General features: G+C 39.8%; 1 protein-coding gene across 2 annotated transcripts in view; it reads left to right on the top strand.

Annotated features, from left to right (window-relative positions):
- The window catches only part of RPAP3 (RNA polymerase II associated protein 3), a 43,701-nt gene extending 38,993 nt beyond the window's left edge, over nt 1-4,708 (top strand). For both annotated transcript variants that reach the window (XM_009180579.4, XM_021922248.2), the window contains exons 16-17: nt 258-358; nt 3,438-4,708. In XM_009180579.4, the coding sequence (XP_009178843.2) occupies nt 258-358; nt 3,438-3,523 (187 nt within the window). In that variant the 3' untranslated portion in view covers nt 3,524-4,708. The remainder of the gene's footprint in view (nt 1-257; nt 359-3,437) is intronic.
- Nucleotides 4,709-21,063: the final 16,355 nt, after the last annotated feature.

Consider the following 21,063-nt stretch of genomic DNA (forward strand, 5'->3'; position numbering starts at 1 on the left):
TGTAGAGAAAAGTAGGGTGTAGAAGTGACCAGTGTTTTAACAGAATGATAGTTTCCGTGCTGAGCTCTTATTTAAGAATATTGTAATTTCTTCAGTTGACTTGATAAATCTCTTCATTTGGACATTTAAAACATAGGTAGTATCCAGGGGAAAAATGATGTCATTTATGTATAATTAGATGCCTTGTGTTAGTAAACAGAATTAACAAATGAGCTACTTTTAACTGATCATTTGTTTTTATATTTGGATTATTTCAGGAAAGAAAAACCATCACTCATCTTTGAAATCTTACAAAGACTTTCTGAACTAAAAAGGTTTGATATGGCAGTGATGTTTATGTCAGAAACAGAGAAGAAGAGTAAGTTCTATGAAAGTTTTCCCATGTTTGTTTATTTTTGTACTTTCCTTTATTCATTCAACAAATAATAGCTGATATTTATTGACTATTTACTGTGTATAAGGTTACATTTAATTATATTTAAATTATATTAAATTATATTTAAGTTAATTAAATTGGATAACAACAGTTAAAATTGTATTGTTAGTCCTGACAATATTATGAAGTGTAGGTACTATTTTCACTCTCCTTTTACGGAGGAGGAAACTGAGGTTTAGAGAGGCTAAGAAACTTGCTAAGGTCGCATAGCTAGGAAGCCAGACCCAGGATTCGAACCCAGGCAGTCCAACTCCATAGTCTGAGTTCTTCTACTTGAAAACTCAATAAATGGTATAATGGTTGAGTTCCTACTGTTACTGAGTATGTAAAGGATCAAAGCCACAGGACCATGTAACCAGGTGAGGTATAGTAAAGGCCTGATCTATTCTGAGAGAGGTAATTTCCCTGAGTTTGCTTTTAGCTGAATTCTCAAAGAAGTGCAAGAGTCAGAGGAAAGGCTGGGCAAGAGAGTTTTAAACTGAAATAATGATATGTGCGGCGGTTCTGAGGCAGGAAAGAGCAAATTGAGTCCAGAGAATTTAAAGTGGTATGGCTGGATTGTAGAATAGGGAGTAATAAGTGGCAGGTGATGAACCTGAATAATTTTATTTCTCTTTTATTTCCACATCACAATCTTTGGCATAAAGAGTCCGTTTTGAGAAATCCTAATTAAAGTAAAATTGCACTATGCAGAAACTTCAGTTACTCAGAGTTTTGGACTATACTCGTTTCAGGAGAAAAGAGAAAAATCATTCACATACAAGTGTGTCTGTTTTTTTATTTTTAAAAATTAGCAAAACTCAGTGTACCATTTTCAAATACCTCTTGTGCTAAACATACGTGGGCTTCTTTTATTTCTTCTTTATCTTTTTAGCAGTGATGTTGAATGATTTTTAAATCTATAAGAAAGATACTTTTGAAATTATACTTAGGGAAGTGGACATGTAATTTAGATATATATTTTTTTAGGCCAGGCATGGTGGCTCATGCCTGTAATCCCAGCACTTTGGGAGGTTAAGGTGGGAGGATCGCTTGAGACCAGCCTGGCCAACATGGCAAAACCCTGTCTTTACAAAAAATACAGAAATTAGTTGGTTGCGGTGGCATGCATCTGTAGTCCCAGCTACTTGGGGGGCTGAGGTGTGAGAATCGTTTCAGCGCAGAAGGTTGAGGCTGCAGTGAGCCATGATTGTGCCACTGCATTCCAGCCTAGGCAACAGAGTGAGACTCTGCCTCAAATAAATAGTTAAATAAAAATTATATATATGTGTGTGTGTATATATATATGTGTGTGTGTGTGTGTGTATATATATATAAAATAATGAGGGTTTAAACCAAAAGTTTTGGTTTTAGCTTTAGTTAACCAGAAATGTTCCTTGAAATCCCTGAAAAATGTTACTGTTTCTTATTACTGTTTTGACCTCATCTTTTACCACTCTTTTTTCAACCACTCTGCCCTGTTACAGTGGTTTTATATAGCTTTTAATATACCAAACTGCCGACTGGGCACGGTGGTTCACACCTGTAATCCCAGCACTTTGGGAGGCCGAGGCAGGCAGATCACCTGAAGTCAGGAGCTCAAGACCAGCCTGACCAACATGGTGCAACCCCATCTCTACTAAAAATACAAAAAAAAAAAAAAAGAGAAAATTAGCTGGGTGTGGTGGTGGACACCTGTAATCCCAGCTACTTGGGAGGCTGAGGCAGGAGAATTGCTTGAACCTGGGAGGCATAGGTTGCAGTGAGCTGAGATCGCACCATTGCACTCTAGCCTGGGCAACAAGAGTGAAACTCCGTCTCAAAAGAAAAAAAAAAAATTACCAAACTGCCAAACTTATTTTGGCCTCGAGGACTTTGTGTTTGGCTCTTCTCTCAACCTAGGATATCTTCCTACATATCTTCACTTGTGTGCTTCTTCATTTGGTTTTCATCTATCACCGCTTCAAAGACATCTTTCTTTACCAACCCCCAATCAACCTCTCTTCTTACCCTGCTTTATTTCTCTTCATAATACATTACTAACTGACAGTGGTTTATGTGTATGTTTATTATATCTCCCTCTCTAATAGAATGAAAGCTCCATGACAGCAGGAACTTTGTCTACCTCATTCTCTGGGCCTCAGTGCTAGTACATAATAACCCATCAGTGTTAGTGTGTTGAATGAATGAATTTATTGTAACTCTAATGTGATAAGTTCAAGGTGTCCAAGAATGCAAGTGGGCTCTTCAGACTGGCTGACAAATAGTACTGTCTTGATGAGGTTTCCACTGTCTGCTAAGTTAAACATGGAAAGCACTTAGAATGGTTCTGGCATGCAACTGAGTATTCAGTAAATACTTAGCTGTTGTTATCTTTTATTATTGCCATTATCATTAATAACTGTTAGCTAGTTCTCCAGTTTTAACGTTGAGAAGCATGAACTATAACAGTGTTTTCCTAATGTTGAGTGTCGACCGATTAGTGGTAGTAAATACAATTTTTTTGCAATTCATAATCTTATTCTTAACATTTAGTAGTTGTAATTTGTAATATAAAAATATTTAAATGTCCTATCAAGTGTGATTTCATTGATGTCATTGCTATTTTTCATTTGCAGTAGTGATGTAAAGTTTTCTTTTAAAATAAAATGATTTAGGTTTGAAAAACAGTTTAATTGAAATAAAAATATTAAGTAAATAAAAGTTCACTTGTTACACAAGGTGAACATTTTAAAGGTAGTACAGAATGAATTAAGTTTAATCTGCAAGATTAATATTGAGAATGCAGGGGAAATTTTATGCTACTAAAGCAAAATATTCTGGAGAGAACCATTGTTGGATTGCTATATAATTTTGTATTCTCAGATTGGCTTTTTAAACATCTGAATTAGAATTTATAAACCTATTTATTGCTTTAAAATGTAAAATGTTTTTGACAAATCAGATTGCTCCTTTTAATTTACATTTTGCTTGGTTTTTAAAAAATGAGATTAAAATGGAGATTTTTTTTTTTCTTTTTCAGTTGCACATGCATTATTTAATCACATAGACAAGTCAGGATTGAAGGATAATTCTGTCGAAGAACTCAAGAAAAGATATGGTGGTTGATTTCCATTTTTGCTGAAATAATTGTTTCCGACTTTCATATGTAAATTTTTTCTACTGACAGTGTTTTGCTTTTTAAGAAAATGAAATTATATAGCAGGAAAGGACTATCTTTGAACCTAATTAACTATAAAGTGAACTGTGATTTAACTGGTGAGAATTGTATTCAAGTGAACTCTGTGTTTTTTTGAAAATAAAAATATAAACAATGAGGTATGTTTGTAAGGATCAGCATTTTATTATATGAGTCATTTTAAATGTTAAATTTAGACACATTCTTCAGTGACCCATAAATGTAACATTATTTTTATATTTTCATGAGTTTTTGTAAATACATGCCAAAGCTGTTTCATTAGCATATGAATAATTATCTTTGTATAGAGGAAGTTAAATAGTGAGATCCTTTCTTTATAAAACTTTTTAATGTTATTGTGCCAATTCAGTAACATAAAGTTATTTAGTTGCAGGGTATGCATTTTTAGTATTTATGTTGAAAGAAAGAAGACTTTTAACTAGATTTTCAAACTAGGTTAATTGAAGTATCACAGTATTCTTACATTTTAATGCCAGAGGGTTTTTTCCCTTATGATATCCATGTTACATACCAGCTAAGGACAGATAATCTAATGAAGGTGTAAAAATGTAAAAATTAGTAATGTTTAAAGTAGTAATCAGTATATAGCCCATATGTATGTGTTGGATGTGAGTGTAGCGTTTGTAAGCTTTTGAAAGTAGGGCTAGAACTCTATTCATCGCTGTACTCTGCATGGTACCTAGTACAAACCTTTGCACATAGTTAGGTGCTCAACTGATACTTATAAAATTTAATTGAATTTGACACAAGAATCATATTAAGTAAATGTTTAAAGTAGCAGCCTAGCAAATTTTTGGCATGGTGTAAACACTGGTAAAACCAGTGTAATTTTAGAGACTACCAAGTTGTTAAAAAATATTAGGACACCATCCTATAATTGTTATCAGCATCAATAAGACAGTTTAGTTTACAATTTTATACAATATTGTTAATTTTTATTGCCACTATACATATTACTATTCTTATGAATTGTTTGAGAAGTAATCATAATTTATTTACAAAGATAATTTCTCCAGGCTGTGGTATAAATTATTGAGATATGTTTGTAATTTGGATAATTTGAATGCTTTACAATACACTTAAGATAGCGTTTATTTTTTGTTCGTTGTCAAATGTATTATGATATATAAACAGGCAATGGATTTTAGCTTTTTATCTGCTATGATCTGAATGTTTATATCCCCCACAAATTCATACGTTGAAATCCTAACCCTGAAGGCAATGGTCTTCAGAGGTGGGGCCTTTGGGAAGTGATTAGGTCAGGAGGGCAGGCCCTTGTAAAAGAGGCCCCCGAGAGCTTGTTCACCAATTCCACCATGTAAGGACACATAAGAAGGCACCATCTACAAATAAGAAGGTGGGCTTTCACCAGACACCAGAGACCAGAATCTGCTGGCATCTTCATCTTGGATTCCCCAGCCTCCAGAACTGTAAGAAATAAATTTCTGTTTATATTAATATAAGCTACCCAGTTTGACATTTTATTATAGCAACCTGAATGGACTAAGGTATGATCCTTTGAAGAAACTTACAAGGTAGTCAGGGCAGGTAATGTTATTGTCATTCTTAATGTAAGAAAAGGAGGCTCAGAGGGTTAGTGTTCTCTGCATGATTATAGAGCTAAAAATTGGCCAAAACAGTTCAGAACGTGCTGTCTTCTCTTAATGTAGAGCTATTTGAGCCACTCCCGGCTGCAGTTTTTTTTTTTTTTTTTGGAGATAGGGTCTTGCTCAGTCACCCAGGCTGGAGGGCAGTGACCTGATCTCGGCTCACTGCAAGCTCCGCCTCCCGGGTTCACACCATTCTCCTGCCTTAGCCTCCGTGCCCGCCGCTACGCCCAGCTAATTTTTTTGTATTTTTAGTAGAGACGGGGTTTCACCGTGTTAGCCAGGATGATCTTGATCTCCTGACCTCGTGATCCGCCCGCCTTGGCCTCCCAAAGTTCTGAGATTACAGGCATAAGCCACCGCGCCCGGCCTCCCAGCTGCAGTTTTTATGTTGTGTTACCTGTGTAGAGACTGTTAACTGAAGAAATACAGATCACAAGATTTACTGTAGAATTTGAATTTTAAAAAATTTCTAATGTTAGCCTGATTTCTCCCCAGAGACATTTTCATGTAGTGATTTAAGACCAGAGGCTCTGAATTCAGACTTCTTGAGTTTGAATTCTGGCTCCATCTGGCTTTAGGGCCTTCAACAAGTTACTTTTCTATTTGTTTTTGAAATCTGTAGAATGGGTATAAGTGAGGACTGAACAAATGCACACATTTTGTGTTTGGAGCAGGGCTGGGTATATAGTAAGCTACCACTGTTACTATTATTATTACAATTACCATCATTTCCTAAAAGTGATCAGAATAAAGAACAGTTTTTAGGGGCTATCATATTATTGCCTTATTGCAAAATAGCATAGTGGTTAATAGAGTCATTTTTGGGTCAAATAACCTGAGTATACAGCCTATTGCACTCAACTAGCTTGTGAATTTGGACATATTGCTTAGCCTCTCTCAGCTTCAGTTTCCTCTCATATGAAATAGAATATTAATAAATGCCTACCTCAAGATTTTTAGAAAGGCTAATACTTGTAAGTATTAGCACATTAGTGCCTGTCACATAGTGCTCAGTCATTTTTATTAATAATAGTAATATTATTGCCTTAAAGGTACAAAAGCAGTACTTTCCCAAGTGGTTTCTTTCTGGAAATGTAGTTATTTACTGTTAATTGTATCTTTTGACTTGATAGCAACATTTACATCATAATTATTATTGTATTGTTGGTGGAAGCACCATGCCCATCATTTAGTGGCTGCCTCCCACTCTTGTTTTAGTTATACTCAATTTAATAAATTGATGAGGTATACCCAAGTCCTCACCATTTTAACAATTTGTGCTAATGCATTTGAAAAAAGTTTTACTTCCAACATATAAATCCATTATCTCTGTTAACAGGAGGCGTTTCTGAACATAGTACCAAGGCTCATTTTACCTTTTTACAATTCTTTCTTAATGTTTGACGTTTATCAGAGTTATGTTTAAAGAAACATTAAAAATTTAATGTTAATGAAACTTCTGTTTGATTCATTCATTTAATTAATTTAACAAATATTTGTTGAATCTACATATAATGCCAGGCACTGCTAGACACTGGAAATACAAAAATGAATACAGTAAACATGGATTCTTTCCTCACAAAGCTTACAATGAAGTGGGAGATGGGATGGGATGGGGGGGATACAAATAAAGAGGTACAGTGTAATAAATGCTAAACAGGTAATACCAAGGGATCATGGGAAATACCAGGAACAACAGATGCAAAAGGCAAGACAAGTTTGAGAAAACTTGTTTTATTTCCAGCATAGAGTGGGAACTGGATAGTGGTTAGAAATGAGGCTGGTGAAGAAAGAAGGATTGAGATTCTAGAGGACATTTAAACTTCATCCTGAGGGTACTGCGGAACTAGTGATAGTTTATATGGAAAGGTGATTCTCAAATTTGTATTTTATAAAATTTACTTTGGCTACTATGGGAAGAGCAATTGCCTGGGGACATTAGAGACAGGGGAACTTGTCAGAGGACTTTTGGGGTACCTAAGGCAAGAGAGTATGGTGTCCTGAACAAGAGTACTAGCTGTGAGGATGGAGAGAAGTGACCAGAATGGGGAAGTATTTGGAAAGTAGAATGGGCAAGATTTGGCAGCAGATTCAGGGCCCCCACATTCAGGGCTTAACTCCAAGGAGCACCCTTTACATTGTGGTCTGCGTGAACGGCATCCCTGGCACATAATGTGAATGCTTCCTAACTTGTACAATTTGGTGATCCTGTGTGGACTGGGAAGCAAGTTGAGAAGCAGAAGGAAGCATTAATGGTCGTGCCTAGATTTTTTCCCCCTAGGACAGTGCTTTCATTCACTGAAATATAGACCACAGCGGGGGGTGACACCATATGTGGCAGTGGAAAGTTTGGTTGAGTGGCTGAGAGAAAGGTTCAATTTGGGATTTGTTCATTTGTGATCCCTTTGGTCATTGAAATAGATTAGGGATGGTGATTTGGGTTTGGACATTAAAAAGCATGTAGGTGGAGTCTCAGGATTAGATGAGATTACTTGGAAGTATAGAATCAGGAGAAAAGGATGACTGGGTAAGTGGAACAGAACTAACGCCCACATTTAACAGATTGGAAAAGGAGCACATAAAGCAGACTGGGGAGAGTGGGCACAGAGAGGGTGACGTTGGCAAAAAGCATGTGATGGAATTAAGTTTTTTGTTATTGATAATTTAAAAGCTTTGTCTTCATAACTAATTATTGGTTCTGTCATGTAAGTTTTTAGGATTGTTGCCAAGTTTGAGAAAATCTCTACCATGTGTCTTTTGTATTTGAGCCATATGATTAAGGGTTTATATGAGTATATATTTCTGGCAAGGCAGATCTCCCATTTTGACCAGGCGTCCATGTAGCATCCTGTTACAATACATGTCTGAAGACTGAGAAGTATCTCCACAGATTAGCTTCGGGATCCATACATTACAAATTTTGTCTGCCACTGCACATGTACTTCTGGGGCTGGTTACTGTCTAATGCATTTATATCATGGTTCAACTTCTGGCCTAAAACTGGGAAAGTTGATGGTATGGACAGTAGGAGTATCCCTAAAATCTTCCTATGCTGAGATGGTGAGCAGTAGTTCAACCTGGTACAGAAATGACTGCAGACAATGTAAATATATTCCATAACACTCAGCTACTTCATAGTCTAGATCTCAAAACACTTGGTGCAGGGAAGTTAGAGTGGAAAGGGACAGCAGTCTAGACTGCTTGTGGTTAAAATATCTTAGTTTTGAAATTTAGTTTGAAAATGTAGTTTGCAAAAACATAGTCATGTAAACACTTCCCTGGAGCCCCTCTCAGGGTGGAAGTGGCTTGTGCAAGTGAGAGTTCCTGGGACTTAAGCTTTGTTAACTTCAGGGTAAATCAGCTGTTTTCTCAGTCCATAACCCTGAGGCCTGTGAGTGTTTAGCAAGCATCTCTTCTTTTGCAACACCAGGGGTTTTGGATGCACAGCCTATACATCTCAACTGTCAAATTTGTGGAAAGCTGAAGGCTTATGCCTTTTTAGGGCTTGATCTGTCTGGTATTGATTTTTCATTTTAGGTATGAGTTATAAGAGCTAACCCTGAAGAGGTTATTTGTTTTCTCTTGCATGTATATCTCCTTTTTTTAGAGTGTGGGCCTTGAGCCCATGCCCTTCTCTCTTTTCTATTATCTTGTATCCTGTCGTCCTCTATTTTCTGAGGCTCCTCCCCTGACTACAAGCAAGTCTGGATTTCCCTGCTTAGAGGAATGGTCCTTTGACCATGTCTGTATCCTGTCTCTCTCCTGGCTATCCCCAGTAGTTCTGTGATGGTAAAATTAGTCATTTTCCCCTTAGTTCTTACTGTCCTTGACCCCCTGTAGCATTTGACCTGGTTGGCTCTCTTGGCCTTGGTGACATTTCACCCTTTGGTTGCTTGCCTCCTCCTCATAGCTCTGTCTCTGTCTCCTTTTTCTTTGCAACTTCAGTGTCTAGTCCTTGGCCCTCTCCTCTCCCGTGAGAGCTTGACTACTCAGAACCTCTACTAACAACTCCCAAATTTGTTTCTTAATTGTTCTCCTTTTTCCCAAGTGCTAGTCTTTTTCCCTGGTTCTGTACTGTTATTCCTTGGTGTGCTATTACTGACCAGAACCCAGCATTGTAAATAGCAGCTCATTGCCCTTGCAATCCAGCAGCCCCATTCTAGCCGTCTCTCCTGACTGCCCTTCTTTTAATGTGGCCTTTGTTGGTTCAGACACAAATTTCAACCTTAGCATTATTTTTGACCCCTACTTCTTTTTGCCTACATCCAATCACTAACTCATGAAGTCCAGTGAGCTTTCCCCTTGCAGTGTCTGCCATGTGTCACCTCATGGCCTGAAGATGGCAGTAACCCTTAAAGTGTCTCTCTGGCTGTACTCCTGTATAATCCACCGTGTGCCTCTGCCAGCTAAATCTTCCTTTAGCATTGCTTTCATCATGTCACCTGTGCACACAGCCTGCAGGACACCTCACTGCTTATGAGACTTCTTGTGATGGCCGTCTTCTGAGTTAAATATTGGGACAAGGTGTTTGACCAAGGGCTTTCTGATTTGTGGATTTAACTCTTTAATTCAGCAACACATATTATGTGCCAGCTGCTATGCTAAGCCACAGGCTTTACCCTGAAGTATCTCAATCTGTTGGGGGAATTGGACAAGAAATATGAACTATAAAAAGGGTGACAAATATAATGATAGAAGTCTAAGAGGCAGGACTCAAAGCTTACCTGGTAGGATTGAGAAAGGCATTCTGCAGAGGAGCCATCTAGTCTCAGACATGAAGGATTACAAAGAATCCAGGCGGATGTGGGGAAAGCATGGTTTAGGTAGAACAGCTTGGAACAGAGGAGTGTGAAAACAGGAAACATTTAGGGATTTGCAGGCAGTGGAGGTACTTGGGGCTTGGCTGTGAGGAGATGGTGAAGTAGTAGGAGCCAGATTATGAAAGGCCTTTGCTGTGACAAAAAGATCAATTTTCTGAAAGTGATCCAGAATCACTCAAGGGCTTCATTTTAAAGGTAAGGAAACAGAGGCTTATATAGGTTATATAATTTGCCCATAGACATCTGATTAACAGGTGGTGGAGCAGAGATACTGTACCAAGTAGTCTGATTCCAGAAGCCACATGCCCAACCACCATTCTATATGTTATTCTCTTGGATGTATAGAGAAGACAGGATGGATTTTTATTTTTATTTTTTTGAGACAGAGCCTTCCTGTCACCCAGCCTGGAGTGCAATGATGCGATCTTGGCTCACTGTAGCCTCAGCCTATTAGGTTCAAGCAATTCTCTAGCCTCAGCCTCCCAAGTAGGATTACAGGGATGTGCCACCATGTCCAGCTAAGTTTTATATTTTTAGTAGAGATGGGGTTTCACAATGTTGGCCAGGCTGGTCTCGAACTCCTGACCTCAAGTGATCCACCCCATCTCGGCCTCCCAAAGTGCTGGGATTACAGGCACGCCCAGCCGACAAGATGGATTTTCAAAATATATGTAGGAGGGAGAATCCACAGGACTTGTGGGCATTCATTCATTCAAACATTTCTTAAGTGTCTATAATGTACCTGGTAGGGGATTAAGCATGAGAAAACAGACATAACTTCTGCCCTTCAGTAACACACAGGGTAGCTGGGGAGTCAAATAAATCTGCAGTTACAGCACAGTGTCATGAGTGCCCTAATAAAGGTTTGGAAAGAGCACAGAGGGCAGCCCTGAATCAGACTTGGTGGGACAGGGAAGGAAGAGGCAGCATTTGATATGAGACTTGAGAAGGATGGTCCAGGTGCACAGTGGGAAGGAGGATATCCAGGTGGCGGGATCAGCATAGGTGAAGGCCATGTATTAATAGCATAGTCATGAGCACCTTGACTTGACCTTGGGGTTGTAGGCAATTCTGTACACTATGGAAGGTGACATGGGGGATAGAGTTTGAGTTGACTGGTAATATTTCCCTTCGTTTTTTATTTGTTAATTTTTCACGTGTGCACATAACTGGATTTTAAGTTCCTGGAGGGTCGTGACATCATCTTAGATGTCATTAGTGCTAACATTGGCCTTGTCTATGGCAGATGCTCAGCTAATATTTATTGAGTGATCAGTCTAGATTATTACGACATTAGGCTAGAATTAGTGAGTTTCACCTCTTACTGTGGTTATTTAATGCAGGACTGTCAAATCTAATTCATGAGAGAATTACACTCTTCATGACTTTTTCATTGTAATCACTTAAAGAGAAGAAAAATCAAGCCACACATGATATAGGCTGTCCCAATCAGTTTGATTCTACTTTGTCAAATAATAATTTGGGGCAACAAAAAGACTTGATTAAAAATAGTTTTTAACATGATTGTTTTGTTGAGCTTATATAAGTTTAAAATTTATTTCCCATCAAACATGAGGATGGGTAGCCTCACTTCAATTTAGTCTTAATGGCAGCGTGTCTAGCCATAAGGCTTTTAAGATTTGTGACGGCTTTGAATTTTATACAGCAGTAATTTTAACCTAGTAGCAGCAAGGAGACAAAACTCCTTACATTCTGTCTCTGGAAATAACCACTCCTAAAGTAGGAACACCTCAGGGATATGGGAGCCTCCATTAGCTGATGCTTACAATTAGAGTTTGAATTAAGTAAAAAAAGGCCTCTGGGTAATTTTATGTAATAAATGCTGTTCACCTACTATATAATTTTTTGCTATGGTCTTAATTTCTGTGTCTCCCCAAATTCATATGTTGAAAACTAATCCCTAGTGTGATGGTATTAGGAAGTGGGACCGTTGGGAAGTGATTAAGTCATGAGGTCAGAGCTCTCATGAATGGGATTAGTGACCTTATTTAATAAAGAAACCCCAAAGAGCTGCCTTGTCCCTTCTCCCATGGGAGGTTATAGCAAGAAGATTATCCCTCACCAGCCATCAAATCTGCCATGATCTTTGACTTCCCATTATCTAGAATGATGAGAAATAAATTTTTGTTGTTTATAAGCTACCCAGTTTATGGTGATTTGTTACTGTAGCCCAATTAGACTAAAACAAATTTAGAATATCCATTTATATTTTATAATAGACAAAATACCAAACAACAATAACAGACCCAAGGTTTATGTGTATATGAAGCCTTGCTCTGGTGTCCTGCTGAATGCAGCTCTGGAGGAGGCTGTAGTTAATTCTGGAGGCCTATCCCAGGATCCAGGTATATGGGCAGTTTACCTAAGCAGAAGACCCTCCTTCAGTGTATTTGACTTCTGTGATCACAAGCAGCCAGTCAAATGGGAGGTAGGATACATTTCCCTTGTGGCTTATGGAATCAGTACTGTGCTTTTGTAGTGACTGGTGCTGTGCTAAGAACTGCAAAGAAGTAAGACTGTGAGTGATGACTCAATCAGGGGTTTGATGATTCTGGAGGTGGCAATCTGGGGAATAGACAGGGAAGGTGGCATGGAAGAGGTGGGGTCTGAGGAGGCCTAGAAGCATGGGTCAGATCTGGTTTAGGTGGAGGAGGGTTCATGGCTTCTCTTAACAGGATCCATCTTAACTTCTGAGAGATACAGATGGATAGCAGAATGGTAGGATGGGAATTGCTGTGGCACCTTTCTTGAATGGCACATCAAAACCCAGACCTGTTCACTCAGGAGATATCTTGGGATGGAGAACAGTGGTAGAATTGTTACTTAGTTTGTCTCTTAAAAGATTCTTAAATTTTATGTGACACTTCAGCATTTAAACTTCCTGCTTTCAAAATACCAACCTGAGAGGTCAGAAGAAAAGAAGATACAGAGTGCAGGCACTCAGGCAGTTGACATGGGTAAAACTCAATATTTGGGCCTCACTAGAATCTTTCTTTTGGTTTATTATATCTTCAGGGAATAGTGTAAATGAGGAAGATATGCGTGAGTCCTGGGGTCTATTTTAACCTACCAATTATAGCTTGCTTTATTGACATTTCAGATCACCCAAGCCAGTGAACACATTCGTGATGATCCTGAAGCTGATCGTGGGCGAAAATGTTTTCTAAAACTAGGGGCATCCTTTGGGTGGATGAAACAGATGAAATCAGGATGAAACAAGCAGATTAATAAGGGTTGAGTATAGGCCATAAGAAATAGTAAAAAACATAGAAAACTGTCATCAGTGATAAAATATTCTCAGGTACTAATAAGTTACTGAAATACATCAAACATTCTTCTGATCCTTGGCTGGTTCTCTTTGAGTAATGAGTCACTGCAGTTTCTGCCACCTCGGGAGGGAGACCAGTGTGCACAGGGCAGAGCATTGAGGAGGCACTTGATGAATGTTCACTGAGTAAAAAGTGAACAAAGCTGGAGACAGTTGTTGCTGTGCATTGTCCATGAACACCAGGCAAAAGTTGTAAATTAATTTGATTGTAATATATTATTATTTTTGAGACAGAGTCTGGCTCTGTCGCCCAGGCTGGAGTGCAGTGGCACGATCTCAGCTCACTGCAAGCTCTGCCTCCTGGGTTCACGCCATTCTCCTGCCTCAGCCTCCCAAGTAGCTGGGACGACAGGCGCCCACCACCACACCTGGCTAATTTTTTGTATTTTGAGTAGAGACGGGGTTTCACTGTGTTAGCCCGGATGCTCTCGATCTCCTGACCTTGTTATCTGCCCGTCTCGGCCTCCCAAAGTGCTGGGATTACAGGTGTGAGCCACCATGCCTGGCTGATTGTAAATTAATTTGATATTTTAAAAGGTAAACTAAAAAAAAAAAAAATTCTGTAGCCAGAGTAGTGGAAATACATGAAAATAGATGACTCAGTCATTCCATCGATCCTGTACTAGAACAGAATTTGTAATACCATTTAGAATACTTCTGGAACTCTGTCCCAATAAGAGCAATAAGCTTTTATCATAACAAGGTGCTCTGAGCTGTATAGTTTTCTTGACTTTTTTTTTTTTTTTTCCTCTCTGAGACGGAGTCTCACTTTATTGCCAGGCCTGGAGTGCAGTGGCACAATCTCAGCTCACTGCATCCTCCGCCTCCTGGGTTCAAGCAGTTCTGCCTCAGCCTCCTGAGTAGCTGGGATTACAGGTGCACACCACCACGCCCGACTAATTTTTGTATTTTTAGTAGAGACAGGGTTTTACCATGTTGGCCAGGCTGGTCTCAAACTTCTGACCTCAGGTGATCTGCCTGCCTCAACCTCCCAAAGTGCTGGGATTTCAGGCGTGAGCCACCACGCCTGACCCTTCATGACATTTTCAGTTTATCTTATTTGACTCTTGCAACTGCGTTCAGTGGGATAGTTAGAGCAGTTTACTGAGTCAACCCCGTAGCACTGCAAACCATTGAATGTGGATTCAGTGGTGCTACAGACTGAATGTTGTGTCTTACCCAAAATCTGTATGTTGAAATCCTAATCCCCACTGTGATGGTATGTGGAGATGGGGCCTTTGGGAGGTAATTGGGCCATCAGGGTGGAGCCTTCATGCTGGGATTACTACCTATATTAAAAAGGAACGGGAAAGAGCTTCTTCCCCTACCCGACCCCCCTTCTCTCTGGCTCTTTTTCTGTCTGTCTCTGTCCTCTGCCATGGGAGGATACAATGAGATGACAGCCATCTGCAAACCAGGAAGAGGGCCCTCACCAAACACCGGGTCTGCTGGCTTCTTGATCATGGACTTCTCAGTGTCCAGAACTGTGAGAAATAAATGTTTCTTGTTTAAGCCACCTAGTGTATGGTATTCTTAAAATAGGCTCCTGAACTAAGAGACATGAAAACTAGAATTGGTCTACCTATCAGTGAGATTATAAATGTGCAATGTATTTTAAAGAGTTGATCTCCAAAGTATAGTACTTAGCACATAATATGAAGTTAACAAATGTTTGCTAGATAAATGAACGAATGCAAGCATTATAGAATGAGAATGAAGTATTCAGATAAGCCTTAAGTTTGGCTAAAAGCACTTGTCTGGACATTTAAAGACCTTTTCATCATCAATGAGGATTATTTTAATTCCCTTTTATAGGATTGTGTTCAGAGTGTTCTTCCCTCAAAATGTTTTTTGAATATCAAGTGAATGTAAAAAGGAATAGGGTTATAATGTTCTGTTTCTCATGTGGAACTCCCTTGTTCGTGGCAGTTGAAATAGACTAATATTAGCTAATATTTATATGTGTCCTACTGTGTGGCAGGCAGTGTACCAAGGGTTTTGCATATATTATCTCAATCCTAGAAACATGCAGAATAGATTTTCCTGTGAAGCTGGGGGTCAAGCAGAAGCTAGTCTGACTTAGATGCTCATATTCTTCCTCATACACTGCAGTGGTTGCTGAGCCACTGTCAGGATAACACAAGAGCACAGTGGCTGGAGAAGGCAGGCTGGCAGCTGGCATTTCCTCGGTATTACTGCCACCCACTGGATGCTCAGAAAATAGCAGTATGCGCGTGGCAGAAAGCATTCTGATAGGAATAAAAATGAAAGTGAATTTTAATTTCTTAAGAATTCGGCCAGCGCAGTGGCTCACGCCTGTAATCCTAGCACTTTGTGAGTCCAAGGCGGGCAGATTGCCTGAGCTCAGGAGTTCGAGACCAGCCTGGGCAACATGGCAAAACCCCATCTCTACTAAAAATATGAAAAATCAGCTGGGCATGGTGGTGCATGCCTGTAGTCCAGCAACTCCGGAGGCTGAGGCATGACAATCACTTGAACCTGGGTGGCAGAGGTTGCAGTGAGCTGAGTTTGCACCACCGCACTCCACCTTGAGCAATTGAGTGACACCCTGTCTCAAAACAAAGATTTTGGCTGTTTAGTATCTGCAAAAGTCTTCTAGTGCATAATGAAGCAAAATCAGCAAAATGTGCATCAGCAAAAATGAAGATGTAATATTTGATCATGTTGTTCAGCATTGAAACCTGGGAGGCCAGGATATGGTGAAAGGGGAGGATATGGTGAAAGGAGGGAGTACGGTGGACAGTTTGTTACGGCAAGTTCATTCATTTAGCCAACATACAGGTCCTGGAGGCCTCCTCTGTGCCAGTCACTGTGGTGGTTGGCTTGAGTAGCTGGCAGACAGGAAGGGATGTCAGTGCTTATTTGGGCCCTGTTATGAGACGTTGGATTTACTCTGTCCTGTAGCCTGACAGTCCTGGGCCACGGTCATGTAGGGAAGCTGTGGAATCATGGTGGAGTGTCCAGACAGGGAGCATACCTCAAAGTCAGTTCCTAAGCATGGCTAGGTCAGAACTCCATCTTCCTACATCAAGGAGAGTCCCCTTCCTAATGTGTCACAAGGTCTTTCTAGGGACTTAGGGTGGAGTGTGTGGGCAGCATTTTTCCTCCCCTCAGTACTTTAGTGCATGAGACCTAGATTTAAGCTAAATATTGACTAAATTTTGAAGAGGTGGAGGTGTCACAAAAATGCAGTTAGAAAGGAATGTGCAGAAAGGACTGTTCTTCCTTGAGAGAGGGGTGTGTGCGTGTGCATGGACGTGGTGGGCAATGCTGTTTCTGTGTAGCATTCAGGTCTACTTTACTGGCCTACAGAGATACCTGCTTCTCTTCTACTTCCCCTTCCTCTCAGTTTCTAACATCAGTGAGTCATTTTGATGTTTACTGTATGAGGCCTCTTTAAGTGGTAAAAACAGTGATTTTGTTTAGTCTCACTTGGATAATTGAATATGCATTTCTGTAACATCAGAGCAAAACTGTATTTATTAAGTCAACACAGACCCTTAATTATGATGAAGTAGCACACTTGCAATGGCAAAAAGCCAAGTTGACACCAAGAAGTGTCATAGTTTTGTGGTCATTGATTTGATTTCTTAAAGATCATATCATGTTCAGTTCTCTCTTTTCTGCGCTTTGTACCAAGCCTTTTTGTGAGTGCTAAACATCTTTGAATTATCTGTGATTAGGTACTGCTCACTGGGCAGGTATTAGGTTATGAGGAGGGTGAAAAGACCAAAAGAAAGGACTCACTCACAATTCTGTCCAACAATAAATAGAGTTGACTGAGGTGGCAGTCTGTTTTTTCCAGCTGAAGTTGCTACCTGGCTGGGCGTGGTGGCTCACGTCTGTAATCCTAGCACTTTGGGAGGCTGAGGCAGGTGGATCACTTGAAGTCACAAGTTCAAGACCAGCCTGGCCAACATAGTGAAACCCCATCTCAACTAAATGTACAAAAATTAGCTGCGCGTGGTGACATGCACCTGTAGTTTCAGCTATTCGGGAGGCTGAGGAAGGAGAATCTCTTGAACCCTGGGGGGTGGAGGTTGCAGTGAGCTGAGATCATACCACTGCAGCTTGGCCAACATAGTGAAACCCTGTCTCAATGAAATATACAAAAATTAGCTGGGTGTGGTGAAACGCACCTGTATTTTCAGCTACTCAGGAGGCTGAGGAAGGAGAATCTCTTGAACCTGGAAGGTGGAGGTTGCAGTGAGCTGAGATCACACCACTGCACTCTAACCTGGGTGGCAGAGCAAGACCCTGTCTCAAAATAAAATAAAATAAATAAAATAAAATAAAATAAAAATAAAGTTGCTATCAACCTTATTTTAACCCTAACATCCTACAGTTGAAGACCCGGGGCAGTATTATCCATAGAGTCTGGCAGTAGTGGAAGCTCTGCATCGTTACAGACTGGATCATGTCCTCACTCCTGGCCCTGGACTAGCCAGCAACCTCAAAGTGCCAGAGGGCTCCTGCCAAATACATTTCCCCCCTGCCTTGCCAGAATGCCTGCAAATCCTGTCCTAGACTTCTTAGAGACACAAACATTTTAAACTCAGCCCAGGTATTACTGTAATTTGAAAATAGTAGCATATGAGCTAATTCATCTATTAACAAAGATGATTTTATTTTATCAGTCCCATGCTTTGGAGAGGAGGATCCTGAAGGAACCTAAAAGCAGGCCTTGGGAGGCAAAAGCCAAGGTAGGATTTGGGTTAAGTCAGAAGTGAAAAAGGATGATTTAACTGGGGAAATGAAGAATAAAGAAGGTAGGCATAGTCTTTTTACCTCCCATAGGCTCAGAGTTTTGCCTTAGTTGGGGCTGGAGAGGCTGAGATCCCAGGCTCATAAATTTGACATAGGGGTTTTCCTGAGTAGACTCAGTACTAGGTAATTATAACTTATGGCTCTGGTTATTATTACTTCAGTGATAATTAGATTGAGCTTAATGGAGGGTGGGGTTCAGTAGGATGTTTCAAGGCAGCTACCATCTGCCTTTAAACCCCACCATAAACCAAGCAGCAAAGCCATCTGAAGCCCCCAATTTGCTGGAAAGGCAGAAGCAAAAATAGAGAACCAGATTCAAATGAACTTCTATAAATGAACTTCTATAACTATCATCAGGATATCCTCAAGGGCTCTAGCTTTAGAGGGTCATCTGTCCCATTGATGCTGGAAAACATAACCTGAGCCTCTTTCTTGTGTCACTAGAAGGTATCAGTCTTTGTTGGGTCCCAGCAACACCTACCTAGGGTGTGTTTACACACACACAAATCCAGCCATACTGTTCCCAGTCAGCTCTCCTGTGGGCAGCTGCCCAGGCTTCCCTGCAGCGGTTGTAGCCTTGTCTCTAGGCTTCCTCTCCACCCCTGGCCTGTTTAACCCCAGGCATGGGTGCAGGCCCTTCCATTAGCCTTCCAAACACAGCTGATGCTAGAAGGCACAGTTTAACAGTACTTTACCATATACTTGAAGATACCATTGGGGCCTTATGTGACACAAAATGAACTTTAAAACCAGGCACCCCTGCTCCTGGAGTCCACTGGCTGTGCTTCTTTGCAGAAGTGCCCTTCCTTAAATCCCGAATTCTCCACCAGTTGGCCTAAGCCAGATGAAGTGAAAACCAGTTCTCATCCTCTAACAGTCTCTGCAGAGCTTCACTACACACTCAGTGAAGACCGGCTCAGCGTCTGAGTCTGAAGCCTGTGCATGTGGATTACTCCCTGCTTTCAGGACTTCCCTGACCTGAAAGAGTGAGTAGGCATTTACCTTAGATCTGCTTGACCAAAACAAACTTTTTCCTAGAACTATAGGAGAATCTTCCCAAAGGAAAAAGAAAATCCAGGAAACACACAAGAATGAAAAGAATGCTTCTGATTCCCCAAATGTTGGCTTTAATTTTGTTTTCTCATGTCTGTTGCAATGGGTACCTGGAATTTGATTTTGTCCTTTTTTACTCACTTACCACCTTTTCCATCCAAGAACGCCTGATTTGGATAATCAGAGTAAGTCAGTCAAAATGTTCAAATTGGGTATAAGGTCTTTCAGGTAAATATCAGCCCTTACAATCTGAAATGTTGTCAAGTCAAGCTACACTGCATGTTTGCCATCTCACTTTTCATTACACTTGATTTGTCCTTGCATTTGACCAAGAAGCAGAACAAAGTTTTCACCAACCAACCACATGACAGCATTAACCACCAGAGGATTTTGAACCCAAGCCTGGTGGACATTCAGAAGCAGGGAAAATCATGTAAGGCAATGAGGCTTCTTAGAGAAACTTCAAAGATCTTGTTAATAGATCAACTTAACTAATTGTAAATGACCTGAATTCAGGACTAAGATTTCCATAAATATAGTGATCAATGTTGATTTTAATTACATGACCTTTAACACTTGTTAGAAGGAAAGCAAAGAATCTCATTTTCATGTATAATTACTTTTCATAGATCTGATACACTTTTTACTTAGCTTGGGGCAATGGGTCATTTTTTAAAGGACTACATTATTAGCTTTGATCTAATTTTCCTGGGCTGCGTTTAAAATGTTTGTGTTTCTAAGAAGTCTAGGACAGGATTTTCAGGCATGAGATGGCTCTGTGCTTTCCATTTTGGTACTTGGATGTGAAATTTTATACCTCTTATTCCCAATAAGCTGTCATATATAATAGGGTGGTGCATTGTGAATTTCATGATGTATTCATTGGTCCACTACATTAAAACATAAAAACTGAATCTGAATTATAGCAGTGGGGTCCTATTATAAATTCATAAAAATTAAATTATTTTTATCAATCAAATAATGAATATTTTAATACAATACTGGGCATTGGGGGTAAAATAGAAATTTTAAAAGCCATTGTTGCTTAAAACCTGTAAGTGGTGTCATAAGGCTAATAAAAATGAAACAAGACAAATATGTGTTAAATGAAATAAGAATTAGGATAAAGGAGAGATTACTGTGGTCTAACATCAGCAAGAAGACTTCTTAGTGGGAGGTGATACTTAAAAAGTTTGGGGGGACTCCTAGGAAAAGATAGTGGATTAAGCACATTTTTTCTTCTCCTTATCTTTCCTCATATTCATGTAAAATAATAGTAAAGAATTACACATGAATAAATCATAAACAGCAAAAAGAAGGGGAACTGCATTAGGAAACAAAAAGTATTAATGCATTTAGAAAGATGAAGGTGGAGTTACAGAAAGGATTTGCATGAGGGAGCATGAGGAAAGTATTATGGGCTTAATTATGTTCTCCTTAAAATTCATATGCTGAAGTCCCACCCCCCAGTACCTCAGAATGTGACTACATGTGGAGATAGGATCTTTAAAGAGGTAATTAAGTTAAAGTGAGGTCATTAGGGTAGGCCCTAATGCGATTTGCTGTCCCTATATGAAGGCGATTAGGACACAGGCACATATGGAGGGAAGACACAGGGAGAAGACAGCCATCTGCAAGCCAAGGAGAGAGGCCTTTAGAAGAAACCAATGCTACTGGCAGCTTGATCTTGGACTTCTAACCTCCAGAATTGTGAGAAAATAAATTTTTATTATTTAAGCCATCCAGTCTGTGGTACTTTGTTATGGCAGCCCTGGCAACTGAGTACAGATAGTACTTACATTCTGGAACTCTTGAGAGCCTCTGGACTA

The sequence above is a fragment of the Papio anubis genome, unplaced genomic scaffold, assembly GCF_008728515.1.
Source record: "Papio anubis isolate 15944 unplaced genomic scaffold, Panubis1.0 scaffold173, whole genome shotgun sequence".
Lineage (NCBI taxonomy): Eukaryota > Metazoa > Chordata > Mammalia > Primates > Cercopithecidae > Papio > Papio anubis.